Source organism: Epargyreus clarus, unplaced genomic scaffold, assembly GCF_041222505.1.
Source record: "Epargyreus clarus isolate Ecla_fem2 unplaced genomic scaffold, WU_Ecla_fem_2.2 ptg000001l, whole genome shotgun sequence".
NCBI lineage: Eukaryota > Metazoa > Arthropoda > Insecta > Lepidoptera > Hesperiidae > Epargyreus > Epargyreus clarus.
Window position 1 is genome coordinate 4,033,449 of NW_027332209.1, and position 21,209 is coordinate 4,054,657.

A 21,209-nucleotide genomic window follows, 5' to 3' on the forward strand; every position below is an offset into this window, starting at 1 on the left:
GTAATATTTCATCATTTGACGCCGGCATATGGAACCATAATGACGCTTAATGCCTGGCGAGATTGCGATACCTATTGAATAATGTTAGAGTGGTCATGGCTCTCACTCTCGATTTAATGCAGGCTTCATCTTTTCAAGATAAGATAAGAATAACTTTTGCACTTACGTTTAATTGGTAGGGCAGATTCATTTACAAATGTATTGATTGATGTTGCTTTGATTAAAAGGAAACCTTCGATTTGAATTATTAACATCCTATATTGAGCATTGAGTAGGCATTGAGAAGTAAAATAAATGAGGTACAAGTACAAGAACGACAAATGTAATAAAAATGATAAAACGATTAAGTATCAACAATAGTGTTTATAATAATCGTAAAAAATATGTTGTTAAACTTCACCGGCCTTATTAATAAAAATCGCTTATTCCAAGCTTAATCCATAGTTACACTTGGACTAGTTAATCTTGGTCTAACAAAGTATTAACTTCGTTATAACAATGTCATTAATAAACATGGAATAACCTTGGACTAACTATTCACTTCTTAGTCCAGGTTTAGCGAATAAAATATAGCAACACCCAAATTTTAAAAGTAAAAAGAATGAGTCAATGAATGAATTCATGTAAAAAATGACACTGACAGCGTATATTTTGAGATTGACAAATCAAACTCGACAGCTTTCAAGATTTCAAATGCTTTAACTCGCTTGGTCGTTATAGCTATTTGAAATACAAATTAACTATCAAATTAAAACAAATAAAATGGACCGAAAACGAGCTCGGTCAATGAATTGGGATGAAGAAGAAAAGGTAAGCCGTATCGATAGTTATTGCGTGGACCTTATTTGATAATGATGTGGACTTTATGAAAAAATATTTTTATCTTTCAGCAATTACTTCGTGCGGTTTTAAAAGACCATGCAGAAATAATAGAGAACAAATCCCTGGACACAAACTCCAATAAGACTAAATGTAAAGCATGGGAAGAAGTCCACAAAAGGTTTTTGTCTGCCAAATACATTATGAATTGTTGCATTATATTATTGTTATGTACATAACTTCATAAGATATTCATTTTCTATGTTAGGTTTAACGAGTTAAATGTGAGAAATCGGCAGCTAAGCCAACTAAAAATGCAATGGAAAGCGATGAAGATGTACGCCCGAAAGACCTGCTCCAGTTTCACCAAAGAATGCAATGAAACAGGTGGTGGGGCAAGACCTAGAACCCCAGATAACACTTATATGGAAATTAAGGATCTATTAAACCCCGCAGAACTACTAAAAGATGAAAATATATATGATTCAGATGGAATTGTAAGTAAATTATTTGGTCCTTGATTTTTTTGGAAATATGTTTTGGAATAACACTAATTATATCGCCTCTTAACATCGTTATAATTTGTATTACATTTCTTACAAATTTGCTTTATTTATTTATGATAAAGAGTTTTATCTGTTTTCTCAATAGATTCCAATATCAGATAATAAACTTGTAGCAACCCCCAGTGAGACTGCTGTCACATTACAGGTCAGTTGGTTCAAAATATCCAATCAAAAGCAATTATGAAGTACATTGAAATAATCTGTATGCCTTAAATATTGCTTCCGGTATCTTTATTTTAGGAACCAGTAACATACTTGCTAACTCCATTGGAGAGTTCTCTCATAAATGATAACATTATGAAGGAAACTGAGATAAATGTTTGTATTTATAAACTAAACTTAGTTTTTATATATATATATATATTATAGCAGGAAGTATGTGTCCACAAAACTTAAATATTTTTAACCTTTTTTAGAATAACATATGTACAAGGGACAATATTGAAGTCCAAATTGTTCAGGAAGTCACTCCAATATTGGTGAGCATACAGCAATAATATGTCATAATATATGTATATACATAATAAATGTGCATGGAATTATGGGTTATTTCAACTTGTTATATTATCTTACAGAGCTCACAAGATGGAGGCATGACTAAGAACGTAAGGAAAAGTCCAGCAAAGGTGTACTAAATATTGATTATGTGTCAACTAGGGTGCATCACCACAACTACTTTTAGTTCAGATTATAATAACATAACTTTTTAGCCATACATGGATGGAATACTCATAACTAAATAACAGCCAAATGTGTATAATGTATCAACATACATTATACACATACACATTATACACAGAGGAATTTTATTTATGTGAGACAGTTAGAACTAACTGTCTAACATAAATAAAATTCCTCTGTACAATATTTACAGACCTCTCAAGAAAATCCATTGGCCACACCAATAAAAAAAAGAGTTTCAACTCCAACAAAGGTGGGAAATTATGATTAAAACGGTTACTCTGGTAGTTGATTTTGTTTTTAAATTAATGCTTTTCTTTTTTCCACAGGTGTTAAAACGAAAATTTACTCAAAATTCCAATGTTGGGGATGTTTTAACATCTAGAAAGGTTAAAATCTATTTAGTTAGGGAACAACACATCATAATAAATACAGTATACTGAAATATTGCATCTCTACAGTTTATTATTTACCATACATATATATGTACTATCCTACTGATGTGTATATCGTATATTATGTACAGGAGCATGATGACTATGTGAGCAAAATGTTATGCCACAGCAAGCAGCTGAAAGAAATCCATCACAAGAGAACCATGGAAATGGCCGAAGAAGAACATGCAATTAAAATGGAAATTCTCAAAGAAAATCTGAAATCTGCTATTTTAGAACGTGAAATTTTAGAATTAAAAAAAAAAGAAATGAGTAATAAATAAAAAGTATATTGAAAACTATTTTTGTTTAACTTACCAATAAATTAATTAAGTAAAAGAGTAAAACAATCATTTTAAAACAATTTTTAATATATAGTGACTATTTTTATTTTTTTCACACAAAGATGAGCTACTACACTCAATAAAATGGTTTTGGTCACCTATAAAAGTAGTACATATTTAAATTATTTAAGCCATGGTATTGTGTACTTTCTTTTGGCCTATAATTCATAATAATTGACCTTATCAAAGTACATGGTACTTATACCTGGGCACCTTTGTGGAGAAAGTTATTTGTTTGTTTGAGCATATGACAAAAGTAGTATAAATTTATATGACATGTATTAAAGTAAAGATGGAACAAATAAAACCAATAGAACCATATTGATTTAAATTATTCATATTTATTACTGACTGATACATTTTGTGATGAGTGTAACTGACTGTTTAACTGGGGTTTTGCATTCGAACTGTTATAGGGGTGTGATAGTTTAATAATTTTCTTGGATGAATGCTGCTCGTGCTGAATTTCCCCTAACACAGTTATTTATGGCCTGGGTCACTGGAACATTGATATCTTCTACACCCTCAAGAAAATCTTGCTTGTGCATTGCAATATTGTGGAGTACTGCTAATGCAATTATATATAACTTGGTATTTGGCAATTTTGTTGTGAACCCTCGTAATAAACATCTGAATCTTGCCTTCCATACTCCAAAACATCTTTCAATTGAGTTCCGTGTTCTAATATGTGCCCGGTTATACATCTCCTCCTGTTCGTTGTTGGGATGTAGAATGGGTGTAAATAAATAAGGAGTGCAGGCATATCCTGAATCACCCAAAAGTCTACCCTTAAATTCTCCCCGCTCAAATCTTTGTTTTAGTCTACATTCGTTAAAAATCCTTGAGTCATGTGTACTGCCTCGCCAGTGTGCCACTATATCCATAATTTCTAAATTGGCATTAGACACAACCTATAACAATGAGAACATGTTTAATTTTGAACACTGAATAAGTTATTATTGACAATTATGAACAAGAATTGTTCAGTCGACTGAAGTGTCCTTTAGGGCTTTATTTATTTTTTATGTATACTTCATACATACATTTTGCAGTGAGATTAAAGAGATATAAGAGTGATAGTACAAAAAAAAATATACACTACAATATGATATGAACTTACTTGTACATTAATGGAACTATATCCTTTTCTATTTATATAATATTGGCCAACATCCCCACCAATTTTCGGAATGCGAATATGTGTGCAATCTATTGTTCCAATCACTTGTCTAAAGCTAGCTATTGCATAAAAATCTGCAATTATATTATTTTGCTCCATATCAGAGACTGGCATTTTTATCCATTGGGCCCGATGTTGTATGAGTGCTAATGCAACCTGTTTGCATACAAGAGATATCGTTGGCTGACTCATACCATTTATATCTCCTGCATCGTCTTGAATCTGAAAAAAAATAAAAAAAAAACAGTAATTAAAATAGCTACTTCTTATTAATATATTGTCTCTTTTCCAGACAATATATAATTAAATTAAATATTATGTAAAAAAAAGCAGTTTTGTTATAGGTACATGATTGCATAAACAAGTTAGTAAGCACTTAATTTAAAGAAAACATTGAACAATATACTGATTTGTGATAATAGATAGTTTCATTTACCTCTCCTCGGGCCCATGTTCTTATTGCAGTCAATACTTTCAGATGAGGCGGTATAAAGCCCCCTCTTGCATCACCGGCTAAGTCATTTTTTACCATATCAATAATAAACACAGCAGTCGATTTAGAAAATCTGTACTTATGTTTAAACTCTGTTTCATGGAGTTCTAACGGATTTTGACGAGTTTTATATAACTTCACACGTCTTGGCAAATGTAAAACTTGGTTCTCAACTTCATTTATTTCGTCAATCACTATCAAATCGTCAATGAAATAATCTCTATCCATCTTACTGGTTACTTAAATCACAGCTATAACTACAAAACTGTTTATTCAAGTGCCAAATGCAAATGTTCATCTATTTATTAAAAATGTGGGCATATTATAAACGTCAACTTAAGTGTAAATTAATATAAAAATACATATTAGCATGACAGATGTCATGTCAATTACCATTAATCTACGCTTAGTCCATCCTTAAACTAGGTAGTGACACGGACTAACTTTTACGCCAAGATTAGACTCGGAGTAGCTTATTCCCTCCCTAATACGTGTTTATTAATACTGAATTTGGATAAACTTTTATTACGACTAGTTTTACAGTTACGCTTGCTCTAATCCACATTTATTAATAAGGCCGCACAAGTTTACTACTACTCGTACTACTATAAAGTAACAAATGGGTAATTAATACAATATATCAGTGAACATATCGTAGGTATATGTTTCAGTAAGGCTTACGACCACTTTGGGAATAGATAACAAAGGTTAATGATAATGACTCTTTCAGCCGTATATTAATTTCCATATTAATGAATGTTAAAACCAGCGTTTTAACTTTGATCTCCCTAATATTTAAAAATGTGGAAAAACGGGCAAAATCTTAAATTATGCAAAACCTATAACTGAGCGTTCATTAATGAATAGTCCGGTCAAATTAGACCAAATAATAAGAGTGAAGGTGGATTAATTTCCATTAACCTAATAATAAGTAAAGATTTTCAAGACATCATTAAAAATAATATTGAAAAATTCCCCAACATTCTGGTACTAGCAAAAAAAAACTCGAAGTTCAAGGTAAAAAAAGAATACTAGGCTAGCATAAAAGACAAAATATTCGTTAAACTGCTATCTTTACCAGGACGATCGTTGTCATTTTTGGAAGAATTACTGTTCTGTATCGTTTTATTTTTTAACTCCATTATCAAAAGTTAAGAATCTCAATTTTCGCGGAAATCTTAAAGCTGTATTTTTCGTAGTTTTTATGATCGTCATTACTTAACAGCCTCGGATTTAATGTTGTTTTTTACTTTCAGCAAATTACAGTTCTTCAAGGTTTCGTTTATATTGCCGAATGACACGATGTACTTAAATTATTGAAAGGGGATTATGATAAACAATTAACTATAGTACATGTTACGAGCTTTCGTTACTTAAACATTAAATAATTGGTTTGTAAGCGATATTTCAATAAAGTGAAAATAAGCTTCTGTTGGACGGAAAATCTATGAGCGGGCTCCGTGTTTTACGGTTAGGTTAGTAGTTCCTACGTATACTACACATTTTCGACACAAAAAGCTAGATATTTGCAATCATAATAGACATTTGCAATCAATTCTATTCAGACAAACATAGTTTAAACAATTCTTTGGCGCTGTTTCTTCATTACATCAAAATTGTATTTAAATAAATATACTTATGTTTGCTTTATAAGTAGATGTTTGTTAATGGAAATGACGTATTGTTATTTCCCATTGTATTATTTGTTAATTTTAATTGATATTATAGAGTGCATGTACTCACAATGTTATATTACGCTAGAGTGACATATCCGGAGTAGATACCTGTTCATTTATGCAACAGCATGCAAAGAGAGTGCTCGTGGGTTCATGTACAATACGGGCATAGCCCCGAGGCTAGACTGCAACTGAATTGGAAAATTAAGCAACATTGAGCGCGGTGCACTATGGCCTAAGCCCCTTTCACCCTATGATCCGTGCATAGGACAGTAACGGGTTGACGACGAGTTTTGTTAGATGGCCAGTGACTTCTATGCTTCGGTGTTTGGTGGAATATGCTTCAGGATTCTCCAAATTAAGGGAACACTTTTGCACCAGCAATGGGATACAAACACGTATGAACCGAAGAAGAAAAAGAAACCGGAACTGAGTGATTGGCACTTTCAAATCTAATATATCCTTTTGTAGGAGCTTAGTGGAGTATGTTTTAGGACTCTCCAACTCATAGGGACACTTTTGTCCTAACTATGGGTCATAAAAGCGTGTGCGGTCGACCGAAGTGATTGGCACTTCCAAATCATATATGAATCCGATTGTAGGAGTTAGGAATTAGATTCTGTTCTACAACATGAGACATAACCTTGATATTTCTTCAATTGGGTAATCTGTTATTTTTAGTAATAAGATAATTTTGATTAAATCGAAATCGCTCTCTTTGTTGCGTACTATAGTACCGACTATCAAGGTTGCAATCAATTTTTTTTGTTTTTATATTACAAGCCAATGATATTATCGTCTGAATGGACTTATTTCGTTCACCAATATTATTTTTTGCCTTTAATTATTATAAATACCGTGCTATTAAAAATAACTACTGTTCAATAGAATTATTATTTCGATTCTAATAACAAATTATACACTGATTGTTTCCATTTATTGTAATTGTGTTTTTAAGTGAATATATCGTTTTAAAATAGCCAATTTGTTTAGTGACGTCATTAGAAATCCAATATGGCGAACGAATTATTTTTATTCACCCCCTTGATATGAGTATCAAATGAAAGGGTTTCTTGAGAACAACACGAAAACCCAAATGACTTACTAAAATCTTCTTTTAAGTATAAGTAGTAGAATACTTTTTTATATATTTTTTCGTTAATCTGCCTGCAGAATTTGACAAGGCTTTAAGCGAAGATTCACCTAAAAACGCTACTTTATCCAGGATAATGTTTGCTTTTTGCTTTAAAACGAAAAAATCCGTGCGTAACACTTGAAGAGTTGGGACTTACGCGGGGAACGCTCGAAATGTACCATACAGAAATATATTGTACACGAAGTTTTGCAGACAGGTAAACCACATCCACTCAACTATACCATTATAATTGCTTAGACGCGTCTGAAGTCCGCCTAGGTGAAGGTAGCAACACACCGTCGCGACGGATGGGGTGCTTTGAACCCTTAGATCGTCTGGCGCGAGAAAAGATCTCACCTAAAACTTCATCTCTCTTTAGTATCAAAATATCAAAAGTAAGTTTTTTTTATTGATTTTATAAAAATTACTGCATAAGTTGCCTATCCATTTTTTAGATCGGCCAATGTTGCCTTAATAGCAAGCGCCATCCGTCAGAAATCTTGTCAAAACTTCCGCTTAATTATGCCGCGACCAATAAAAAGTAAATTAACTAGGCCATTTTGATTTTTGAAAATGTGAAGCAAGCAACTTTGTCATAGGACATAGAATTAAACTTAAATGCCTACACTTGAAAAACATAACCCTCCTTTTGTCGGAGTCTAGTATAGGTAATAAATAAAAATCAATATTATTCCAATCTAAATTTCAAATAAAAAACGTAACAAATGCATTGTAAAGGTAGCAGCACACCACCGTCGCGACAGACAACGGGGCAGCGAACTCAGACGTCGTCTGGGATATTCCTCTTTTTGTTCTATAGTCTAAACCTAAGTTTAATATCAGTGCATTATTCATTTACTAACGATCCGGAAACTTAAGACATTGAATTATAGAAGTTCTTATATTGTTAAAAGATAGAGCTTTGAACAATATACGAACAGTTATAGTTTGTTAATTTGTTTTAAAATTTAATCATTATTTAAAAGTAATATTAACATCAATCGCACAATAATGTTGATTTAAAAAATAAGTGCCCGTCATCAACGTCATCTTTTGCCTAATTTTATCGAGTGATCATCATTACACAGTCTAAAGGTACATAAACAGACAATTCAAATGCTAATTTTGTTAAAAAAGAAACAAATCGACAAAGGCGAATTAGGTGCCTATTAAACCCGTACTTTGTTACAAAAAACGAAAAGCAATGGATGCGTGATCACGATGACAAAGCGTGACCAAATAAATCCAATGTCCTTCACACCACACGTTGCTATTAAAAAAAAACTGTTTGCAAACAGTGCCATTGCTTGTAGGTACGTATAGTTACAACTGCGTAGTATTAGTATTAGTATTCGTATTAGTATTTACGATGTCCTGTATTGTTTGAATTGTCAACATTAACCTGGTTAAAGTTTACGATTGTAATTATATGCCCATAAATAAAAGATTTTGTTGATGTGAGAAAATTAACATTATCCTCGTATTCATGAATTAACTTACGTATAGATAAGTAATTGTAGGTACACAAGGATTATGATGAGCTATACTGAAAGATTATAGTAATAAAATCTAGATACAACATATCTATGTTATGCAGATAGACTGATAGACTTTCGTAGTTAGTAACTCTATCGTCCATCATTGCCTTAATAGCAAGATTCAGCGGGGGATGAATAATAACTTTCTTTTCATTAAATAATGAAGTATATGGTGTAATTTACCAACTTTTATATAGTAGGTACCTATGTATAGTACTCATAATTGTTACCGATGACTTCATTCGTAATGTAGACAGGTAAAGTATTTAGAATACTTAAAGATAACTTAATAGGTAATAAGTTAACAAAATCATAATTCCTTTATGTTTACTTAGGTCAGAAAATACAATTTAATCTAACAATGTTTGAATGCCTCAGAAAGGATACTGAAGGTCCTTCAAGAGATAAAACGCTCATTATAAGTGGAACCGATGCAATACACATTACGTTGCTTGTCACGTTTAGAATATATTAAAATAATAGTTGTTTACAAAGTACTATTGCTTAGTAACAATATGCCTTCGTTATAACAATAAGATTAAGTGCAGATGAATAATTTAAGCTATTCTTCGAGAGCTTATAATTTTTAGGACACAAAATTAGACAGATAGAATTTGTGTATCCAACATTTAATAATCTCTACATTATAGATAAAATGTCCTTAAAATCCTTTTAATAATAAGCAAAAATATACACGGACCTTACTAGTATAACTATAGGATTACTTTATATGTTTTTATAGAGTTTGATAGGCGATTAGTAGACAGTGTGTGGTAGCCATATTTATGACCAAAAACAAGACATCCGTAACACATTGAGATAGGTCCGGGTAAGTAAGAACAAAGGAAGCATAAGTAACGGTTTCTTACTATATTATTACGAGTATTTTAAACTAGACTTTTAAAATTATGGAATGATTATTAAAATATCAAGTAAGTATAAAAATAAATAAAGTTAGAGAATGTTTTATATTTTTAAACACTGGTCAGTTAAATTAACACACAGTCATTTGATCACATCACGCTAGTAACCGTTAGCGTCGTAACAAGGACGGACTCTATTTCTGAACGCGAATTACACAATGCGCGGGAATTTTACGGTTTTCACCATTGCTTCAGCGCCATTTTAAATCGATATGTTTTATTTTAATAATAATATGTTGCATTTGCGTTGATTATTGGGATAAATTAAAATTTCAAATAATTATTTTATTCTGAAATTCATTAATAACACCAGGAGTCACGTCAGGAAAATGGTATCGTTTAGTTAGATAAAATACGAAAACGTTTTCGTACCTAACTTCGCTGTGGTGAGTGCTAACAAAGACACACATCTATAAATTTTATTAGCAGCATAAATTACACTGATGTGTTGAGATTTGACGAAAGATCAATCATACGAGTTGTCTTCTTTCACTTCTTTCTCCTGTGAGTTGAGACTTTATTCTTCATGCTCGCTTATCTAAGGATCGAAGTTTGATACCATATCCATTGTAGAAACATCGAGAACAACTACTTAATAAATAAGTAGACGTAAGTACTTATGTTACAAGAATCTATTCTATTTGAAACTGGAATGATAACACAAGTGTTTAGGAAGCGGATAACTTGGTCAAGGTTAAGTTTGATATCGCAATGTAATTCCACGTCTGGTTTATTTAGTGAATTATCGTAAAACTAACGAGTCCATTGTTATTTTTACTATAAACAGCTAATACCCGTATGGATTTGTTTATATATTTTATCTTTTTGTGCAATCTAAATAAGAATAGTGTTTTCTAATGTCGAAATTTAAGGATTTAAATGTTTATCCAATGAGGTAAGATGGTGAGAAATTGCAGTAGTAACATGTTGACTCTACAAATACAATATTAATTAATAATGGAGAAAGGTAGAGCCGTAGTCACTAAACAAATTAGTGCATAGAGTAAATCGTTTTATAATTATATGATTTAAGAATACGGGGCCGTAATAAAGTAATCTCGGCGATCTTACGCAAAATAATTACGGTAGAGTTGCAGTAACACTTGTACTAATAAAATGTGCAAGCAAGTACATTACGATAGAAAACATTTCAGAAAAGGTAAAATTGCTATAAAGCCTGTGCAATATACAAGGTGTTTTAAAAAAATAATTAAAAGGCTATGGAATTTTCCGATAGCCAAAAAACATGATATAAATTTCCGATTATCGTTATTGTACTAACTAATTTAGCTAGTTTGTGTATTTTAATGAAGCGATTATTCACTCTAAAAAATTGCTTTCCCGACATTGAAATTGTATGAATGGTTTCGATTCGTATCCACACAGATATCTTATTCGCTTCCTTGAAAACCGGTTGGCCGATACTAGGTAATGCTCTTCTTTATTTAAATTCACTGATCAATATTTAAAACATTTTCAACGTTTTTATCTAATATATAATGCATGAATTTTAGTGTAGCATAGTATTTTTTCTCTACTTTCATCATCTATGACTTTCATACGTATATTACCTTATGTTTAAAAGTAAGTATTCTTTGTTTGTAAAATTGTGACGCAGGGCTTAACAAATTTTATTATTCATGCAGTTTGAGATTTGCAAAGAATTGTACAAATTCTGATTATTACAGTAGACAAAGACCTTCGTTTAGATACATTTAGATCAAGTTACATTTATCGCCCAATGAAAAGCAAGCCCTACATAACATGCAGCCGAAAGGGAAAGTTTGTAGAAGCTATAAAATAACTTAAAATAACCGATAAATATATACCCATCTTTACAGGTATATTTTTAAAATCTTATAAAACTGCAGGCAGGTATTAAATCCCTACGTGGCTCTACCACAATCTACCATAAAAGAGTTTTTACGAATTGGGTCAAGTGTGCACCTTTTTGGTTTGTCGTTACGTCTCGTTTTCCGGAAATGCTATAATTATTAACAATTTTTATGCGCAGGTGGTGCAACCCTAAACCAGTACCTACACTATAACCTACATACAAATTAGGGCAAAGTTGCAACAAAGCTAATCGTGTGGAATACCCCAAAATTATCATTTGGCAAGAGATTATTTGTACGAAACTATTATTCGTTATTGTAACTTCGTAATAACAAATTACGAAGTTACAGACATATTATTATTATATACACAGATATATTATTTTTAATGATACGACACATATTATACGACCAAAAAAGTAGATAGATTTATGTATATGACTGAATAACAAATTATTTTTTTATTTTTTACGAATTGGGTCAAATGCCTTTCATTTTTTCTGTGTTCGATTGTTCCGGAAATGCTATAATGAATAATGTTATTGGTACAAGCAGGTGTTATGTGGAACTTGTTATATTACGAATTAGGGCAAAGGTGCAACTTACGAAATGGTGCGGAACGCCCTAAAATTGGTAACAGTTGGTTTATTCTATCTATATACATATTATTGTTTAAATTATGAAGTATGTATGAATAAAATGTTACGCTTGTGGTAAACGAAATTTAGAACAGCTACACCACGCACAAAATAATACTTATTTATTTCCTATTTTTAAATAAATATGTATGTACTTTATTTTTTAATTTCGTTTGCACTTGATTCCTTTCTTTTATGGACGAGTACTTAACACTAGATGTGGCTCAATGTTCAACACGTAGCTTTATACTAATGTAGAGTCAATATAGAGTAATAGAAATCTGATAAAAATCCATTTACTAGCACTATTTGATATATCTATTCTCCAATAGACATTTATCTATTGTATTTATCTGTCAATAGGTATGGCGAGCTAGGTACAACAAGGAAGTTGTTTGTTTATATGTTAAATTATACACTAGACATAGGTAGCGTCACTGCCAACTACATAACATACAAACAGGTGCCTACTGCATAGTAATATTATTACATAAATAGAAGAATTACGAAAATATTTTAGTTTTTTACAAATAAATTCGTAATGGTACTTACGTTTTCTACCGCGCCGATTTATACCATTGAATAATTTTCAAAGTCGATTTTTATGTCCCGTAGTACTCTTATCAGACTTATCACTACTTAAAGTGCACTTTTTCCTTCTCCGTCACGAGAGTAATAATCCTTAATTTTTACAAAGATTTTGAAAGAAAACTCACAAAATTTAAACAAAGAATTTTCTCGCACTGTAATTTTGCGCTTATTACATAAAGCTAAACTAAAATCAGCACTATCACTGCTAGTTTAAGGCAAAATCAGCTGATTCACATGATTTTTTCAGTCGCGCCTTACAAGATTTCCATACGATCTTCTAAACGCACTGAAATAAAATGACAAGGGAATGTTTACATCAATACATTGCACAGACGCAATACTCGCTTCACGCACACATGAAACCCACCATTTGTGTACGAAAGCAAAATATTGACTGGCCGTAGTGGGGATGAAGCAGGTCAATGACGTTGCTGCCAGATGAGTGGTGGAGAAAGAGATAGAAAACAAAGTAAATAGTAATACGCCCTGTGTGCATAGAGACAGAAATACAACAAACTACTGCACACTAAACCAAAACATGCATGTATAATGAATTGCTTTGTTCTCTATTACTGTTTTTCACAAAGAAATAATTTTTGTGAACTAATAGTTTCTTCCCAAATATACTAAAAATAAAATAATATTTAACAATGCGTATGCAGTAATAATGTTTACTAAAGATATTTTAAGATTAATTTTACTTACTAGTATCAATTATTGTCCTTAATTATTCACTGTTATTTAGGAGTTCTAAAAATAGTATTTTTACATTTTAATTTAGTTCATTATAATATCATTTTGTGGCATAATATCTGTCAATCACATCACAACGTATGGAATAAAAATAAATTTGATTGTTATCGGCCTGTTCAAACATATAATAAATTATTAAATACTACCTAAGAAAACACTTATAAAAAGCTAGAAAATATTATATGAAAGCTGAAAATAGATGAAATATATATATATATATATATATATTTTTTTTTTTTTGGGTATAATATACATTTATTATTCATTTTAATATTTTGTGGATATAAAAACTCCTCCCCAGCTTATTGTAACTAAGCTTGTAAGTGTATTGTTAACTTAATGTGTACCATAGATATTTTAAAATATAAGGATAAAGAGGAGCCAATTGAAAACATTTTAAGCTGAGATTAAACTGATATAATAATATGCCACTTTCTTTTTAATTTTTTGAAATAGAAAAATATTTAATGTCAGAACTTATCATTTATTTCAATCTTCGTAAATATCTTGTGTCAAGTAATGTCAACTGCTGTCATTTGAGTTTGACAACGTCATATTGGCGCAATGTATTGACAACATTCATTCGCATATATTTGAAAAATATTAAAATAAATAATGCTATAATAATGTATTAGTACATTCATACCATAGGTGTTATATTGTCGTATGTAACTTTAACGGTGTATGTATATGTAGCTAGTCTTTAGGAATTACATCGCATTATCACAAGGAGCGACCCGTTATCACACCACTTGCTATCAGAAACGATTGTTGTGATGATAAGTCACTTTTAAATCGGCAATAAATATTGATAACAGAAGGATATTGTTTAATTTGAGTTATTGTTGCCGGCTGGATAACATTTCAGGTATGTTTGAAATTATGTTTATTTTTTAAAGTATTTGATAAGTGGATGTTAGTTATCATTATACACTTTTTGCTATATTTTAAACTACATAGGTGCATTTGTAATAAATTGTTACTATGAAATTATTAAATGGGCCCATATCTCTTTGAACTCTGTAATGCTCCAATGCCTGGCACCAAAATGGGCATATGAGCACCCAAAAAGATATATTTAAATGCATTCCTACTTGTTCGGGAACCAAATCTAGAACTATCTACCAGCTAGATTAGGTGATTGATGTGTATAAAGATGTCCTTTACAGTTATATATGTTCACTGCATGGGTTCACAAATTTGCTCAGATTTTATGGACATAATAAGGAGGATTCTTCATTATATGTTATATCTTAAATAATATTTCTTTCCTAGGTATAAAATCATTATTTTCGTTAATGTTATATTCCATGACATAATGGTATGTTTTTGTAAGTAATAAATCATTGTTACGTTACATTTGTCATTAAGTTCTTCAGTACTTTATATCTATAATCGGTACTCTAATCATTAGAGTCTAATGGATATATGATTCTTTAAAAAATACTTGTATGTGTTGTGTTGAGAATTACCATTTCTGTTATAATTGTTTAATATATAAAAATATAGTTATTGGTGGAATTTTAAAAATATAAAATTTATATTTTATAATATAATCCCTAAAAAATAAATTGTTAATGACCTTATATGTGATATAGAAAAGAAAGAAATAATTCATATTATGTTTATACATAAATGAGATAAGGCAAACAAACAAGCATAACATAATGTAATGTTTGTTACATAATACATATTTTTCATAAATTTAAAATAGCTAACAGCTTGCAGTCCATTTGATGATAAGTGATCACCACTGGACATCTGTGACTAACCCCATAAAAAAATATTCTACCTGAACGACAAAGATGTGCGACGAGCCATAGACGTGCTGCTACCCATTAGACTAAGGTCGCCTCATATTTAAGTCAGCCAGCATCCTCAGCCTTCCACTGATATGCTGAACTGCTTCATGTAAAGTTTCATTATCAACCCATCCCTGTTCCACTGCTGGTCGCCACTCAGAATGAAAAGGAATTGTTAGACTTCACATACCTTGAAGTTTTCTCAGGTATGCAGGTTTCCTCATGATGTAAGCTTTGATAAATGTAAATCTCTGGTGGAACCATACTGACATTACTACTTTTCACTTTTCTTATCATATGTATTTTATTATTATCAACCTAGTCTACTGCTGGCCAAGGGTGTCCTCTCAACATGAGGTGAGTTACTGAAGAGAGTAAGCCCATCACATTGGCCAAGTGCATTAGTATTAGTAGACTTCACATACCTTTGATATTTTTTTTAAGAACTCAGTCACGGTTACTTTAGAACTTTTAAAACATTTTTATTAATTGCACTACCCATTACTCCACCACTTAAATATGTGATAATTCATTTATATATTTCTATGAAATTAAAAGTATTGTGGAAGAATATACATTGTTGCCAATGTAATAATTACAATGTGGCTATTTGTTTTTTGTTTTGTTAGCACTGGAACATTTTTATGTTATTTTTGCTTAAACAAATAATTATCTTGCCTTAATTATCGGCGACGCCAAATATTGTTAGGAAACTTACATGCATGAGGGTTCTTCGTAAGAAAAGGTCTTAAAGGTGTGTGAAGTATATCTGCACTTGCTTAAAGTGGCAGTGTAAGTCCTAAGACTAAACATTCTCACTCAAAGAAGAGAGTCCACTAGTTGGACAGTAATGGGTATATGAAAACAGAAGGACGCGTGTAGCCGCGAACAGAAGGCGACTATGCTCTAAGTATAAATGAAAGTGTTCTCATATCTTAAACAATGGATAGCAACTCATCTAATTAAACAGGATGATGTAATAATTGTATGTATCTGATCTATTGCCTATGAGATATGACAAATCATTGTTTCAGGATGTTGACAAAGCTTCCAGTACATATAGTGGGGCAGGCCGAGAGGCTGGCTAGAATGTCGAGAGTCGCCGCGATAGTAAGGATGTCCTCTTCAGCGCCTAGTACCGGGTTCTTTTTTAGGCAGGTATGTTTTATAAGTTAATGAGACCTTCTAATTGGAAAGCCGCTAAATTTGCTTCCAGGATTTTAATTAAGGAGGTGTGATGTCCTATTAAAGTTGGTCTAGCAATTTCCTATACTAGCCCCTACAGAAAAGAGAAGGATATGTTAACATTTCATATATTTTTTAGTATCCAATTACTTATGGATTACCTATGCTATTTTTATTCAAGTTCAGATCAGTTATATTATAGTTAAATAGTTATATATGTTGCAATATTGACATAGTTTCAAATTATGTTAACTGCACAAGAATTGAATCATTTCGTCAATTATTTATATTACATTTTACCATGAACATTTAACCAAATAAATGTTTTATTTTGTTACCAATTGGGTTATTTCCTTATTTCCAGCTCTTTGACACAGTCAGCAGTACATACACATATCTTCTGGGTGACATGAAGACTCGTGATGCTGTTCTCATAGATCCTGTGTTGGAACATGCTGAGAGAGACGCTACTCTAGTTAAAGATCTTGGCTTCAAACTTGTTTATGCGAGTAAGATTTTGTTATTATCCACTTATATATTTAGAGGCATAATGGGCAAGTGTTGGTTGGTTCAATTTAGGAAAAATTTGCCATCTACAGTGGATTTATCTACACCTTCCCTAAAAATGTTTATATCTGTATTAATCTAAGTAGATTAGAAAAACTTTTATATGAGTCCATAGAAGAACAGTGCCTTCTATAGATTTATTTTTAGATGAATTTAGAAACTTTTGCTTCCAAATTTTTCATGAACATGTCATATTGATATTTATACCTTAAATCAGCGATATACAATGATCCTACAATTCATTCTTAATCATTTGTACTATACATTTTTATTAAAGCTTTGATCACCATAAATCTTTATTATTATTCATATTGCCCGCTCACTATACATATTGCCCGCTCATTATACATATTGCCTTAACTAATCAGATGCTATACAATATTTCAGTGAACACGCATATGCACGCGGACCACGTGACTGGCACGGGCAAGTTGAAGTCCATCTTGCCCGGTACCAAGAGTGTGATCGGCAAGTCCTCCGGTGCTCAAGCGGATGTTTATGTGGATGATGGGGAAGTGGTCCGGTTTGGAGGGTACGAGCTGCTGGCTAAGTCCACGCCGGGGCATACTAATGGATGCCTTACCTACATTTGTCATGATCAGGTATTGTGAAGTTGTATTTTTGTGTGTGTCGTCATGCTGTATGTGTTGATGTTAGGTACATTTATTGTTACATTGATTCAAAACGTAAATAATATTCAGTATAGTAATGATTTACGAACTGACTGACTGAGTGACTGAGTGACTGACTGACTTCTTACTTAGTAGGGTACTTTATGCAGTCTGTCCCGGTCGTTTTCGTAGGATAGTAAAGCTTTGGTGGTATTTTTGAGCGGTTTGAAAATATCCGAGACAGATTGGCCAGTAACCCATACTTTCCGACACCAATCAGTATTAGAGCAGTGTGATGAAAATGGGTCTAGGATGCTCCAAACTTCCACCCTTTGTGGGGAGAGATATAAAAAGATGCAGCCAATGGTAAAGAAGCCACATTAATCATTGCAAACTTTAGCAACCCTTTAAGTTACAGAATACGCTGCACTCATCATCATTGTGTGACCAATTTACTTAAATATCATAATAACTTTATGTTTATACGAATGTGCAAAACTGCATGTCTCATGAGACCACCAACAACAATATTCATTTATCAACGTTATCTCCGCAACTAAATAGTGATAAAGCATCCATTATCTCTGCTTAATCGATTTTTGATGAGTGCAGCCTTGTGCTGTGTCACAGGTATTTACATTTATCTTTTGTATTTATTGACCATTTGTATGTAATGTTGTCAAGTTGTTTATATACAAGGTCCTACGTGCCACAGGCACTGCTCCCTTTAATATAAAAATATGGTATAATTTCTTTCTATTTATGAATCTCGTAAATGAGGAAAATAAATTCCACTTGTTTTGAAACTACTTATAAACAACCCTATTTATTTATATAGTTTTAAAAGATATACGTCGCACAATAAGTTGAACGGGAAAATGGTGGATGTAAATTTGGTGTAATGGAACCTATCCTGTTCGAGATAGAATCTTAATTAATAAGTAATTATATAATTAAATAGGCAAATGACTGGAAACTAATAATATAATTTTTATATGAGATCTAACTTCAAATTTCAGAGCATGGCGTTCACCGGTGACGCGCTATTAATAAGAGGTTGTGGTCGCACAGACTTCCAAGAGGGCTCATCAGAGAAACTATACGAATCGGTACACACAAAGATTTTCACGCTACCAGACCACTATACACTATACCCGGCGCACGATTATAAGGGACAAACCGCTACTACAGTTTGGGAGGAGAAGAAGTATAATCCAAGGTTGACAAAATCATTAAAGGAGTTTATTCATATAATGGATACGTTGAACTTGCCCTATCCGAAGATGATTGGTGAGTTAGCATTATTATCTATTACATAAGGTTTATTTATCATCATCATCATCATCATCAACCCATTACTGTCCCACTGCCGGGCACGAGTCTCCTCTCATAATGCGAAGGATTAGGCCATAGTCCACCGCGCTGGCCAAGTGCGTATTAATAGACGTACATAGGTACTACTTTATAATATATAAGTAGCAAACGAGCATGCAGTCCACCTGATAGTAAATGGCTATTATTGCTCATGAATATTGTAATCAACCCCGGCTATTATTGGATTCCTACCTGAAGTCGGCCACAGATGCGTTGCTGCCCCTGGGGACTAAGTTGGAATGCTAAGGATAAGCCTTTGAAAGAAACACAGCAGTGCTTAATCCTGCTATATTTCACATAATAACAGTGGTGGCGGTTCCTCCGAAGTTAAACGATTTAGGGGTCTTACTACTTTCACTTATCATGAATTTATGATGATCATTAACTACTTGTGTGGTAAGATATACTTTTTGTTACAGACAAGGCTCTACCCGCAAATAGAGTGTGTGGATTGTTTTGAACACAAGTTTTGAAGATATTCAATGACAATTCAAATGACTTAGACTGCTTAGGACAAGAAATGGTGCAATTGTTACTGATATATTCAAATATATATTTTTGTATTTAGGTAAAAGAGATTATTTCATGTGACCATTTGGAAGATTATTAAAAATATTACTCGATGTATGAGGAAATCATTTAGGAAATTTATATGAGTCAAAGATTTTGTTATTTGTATTAATTGAAATACAAATTAACATTCAGAAAACGAAGTTTATTATAATCTTAAATATTTAAAAAAAGATCATCGTATTATCGCTAAAGTAATATTGAAAACGATTACCTAATTGTTTGATTTACATAACTTATTGTTACTTACATCTATATTGTATTGCTACATTACATTTTTTTATTTAAATCTTATGCAATAGATGGTGTTATTCTACGATATAACTTTGAAAACACAAGTCATTTTTATGTAAATAGTATAGTATGGTATAACAAGTTACCAGACACAAATTAGTAAGTTCTAATAGATTATTAATACCCAGTTATATATGTTTCCTCGTAAAGATAAGTAGAACATTTTATTTTTAATGTTTTTTAATTAAAATAAAAAAATAAAAATGTTTGTGATAGCAACACTATTTTAAGCGTAATATGAACGTAGGATAAACATAAACTATACATTTTTTACAGATTATTTTGTGTGAAAAGTAATAAAATGATATATTTTTACAACAAACTATATATGTATAATGATTCAATGTAAATAAAATTGTAAATATCATCACTATGTTGTATTTTTTCAGAACCAATATTTATGTAATTGGACTTTGTTCCTATGTAATTTGGGGTTTACGAAATCTCTATTATTATAGATCTATCCACAACTTCGGATAAACAAACAAGCTACGAACACATTAAAATAAGGAGAATCATCTAATATGAGCCGTTGAAAAAGTTTCTACCTGCAAGCAGTAAATAGTAGTCCGTAAACGGCGCTATTGTTGCAAGAGTATGAAATGACAGAGTAAAGTGTGCTGAGTTGTAATATAAATAATTTTGGTTACTATATATAGTAACCAAAATTATTTATATTACTCTTATTATACTCTATAGAGTATAATAAGATACATAGAATATAATTGCAGAATACAGAATCTTAACTGTCTAAATAATTTCGTAATTTTATTAAACATTCTTGGCGTTTTTTAATCACGTGCTATACTAACGCCACCCTAATTTAATGCATTTCGATGGACACTTGCATACATAGAGATAGTACTCCTTTCCCGCTACATTCCATAGCTAGGGGACTGGGCGTAGCAGCTTTTCTACGTTGTGACTAGATGTCGCTATATACAAATATTAAAATATGGAAGTCTTAAGAATAGGCTGGTTGAACCACGTTTGTATAAATAACTAAAATGGTTGGTCATTTCCACCGTTTAGGACTTTTAGCGAGCTCTAAGCAGTCAAAAGTCTGCGTCTCTACGGTCCATCTATAAGGATTTTTTTAAAATAGTTGTAAATAGTAATTAATTTCGTAGCGTACCTACATTCCATATATAGACCCCTCCTACGTATAATATCGTAACCCACAAAAGTACCTTTTCTTTT

General features: G+C 31.9%; 2 protein-coding genes across 3 annotated transcripts; both read left to right on the forward strand.

Moving 5' to 3' along the window:
• Positions 1-406: 406 nt before the first annotated feature.
• On the forward strand, positions 407-2,949 carry LOC140743196 (uncharacterized). Its single transcript, XM_073074274.1, has 9 exons — positions 407-810; positions 891-1,000; positions 1,088-1,316; positions 1,471-1,530; positions 1,802-1,864; positions 1,961-1,990; positions 2,260-2,319; positions 2,396-2,455; positions 2,593-2,949. The coding sequence occupies exons 1-9, from the start codon at positions 763-765 to the stop codon at positions 2,782-2,784; spliced, it is 852 nt and encodes a 283-aa protein (XP_072930375.1). The 5' UTR covers positions 407-762; the 3' UTR covers positions 2,785-2,949.
• An 11,209-nt stretch (positions 2,950-14,158) lies between these two features.
• On the forward strand, positions 14,159-20,279 carry LOC140743219 (persulfide dioxygenase ETHE1, mitochondrial). 2 transcript variants are annotated; one of them, XM_073074334.1, is made up of 6 exons: positions 14,159-14,474; positions 16,443-16,566; positions 16,958-17,102; positions 17,548-17,762; positions 18,791-19,061; positions 19,565-19,917. In XM_073074334.1, the coding sequence occupies exons 2-6, from the start codon at positions 16,444-16,446 to the stop codon at positions 19,603-19,605; spliced, it is 795 nt and encodes a 264-aa protein (XP_072930435.1). In that variant the 5' UTR covers positions 14,159-14,474; position 16,443; the 3' UTR covers positions 19,606-19,917. The 2 variants fall into 2 exon arrangements, with proteins under 2 accessions (XP_072930435.1, XP_072930445.1); XM_073074344.1 differs by lacking the exon at positions 14,159-14,474 and adding an exon at positions 15,444-15,614 and having other exon boundaries at positions 19,565-20,279.
• Positions 20,280-21,209: the final 930 nt, after the last annotated feature.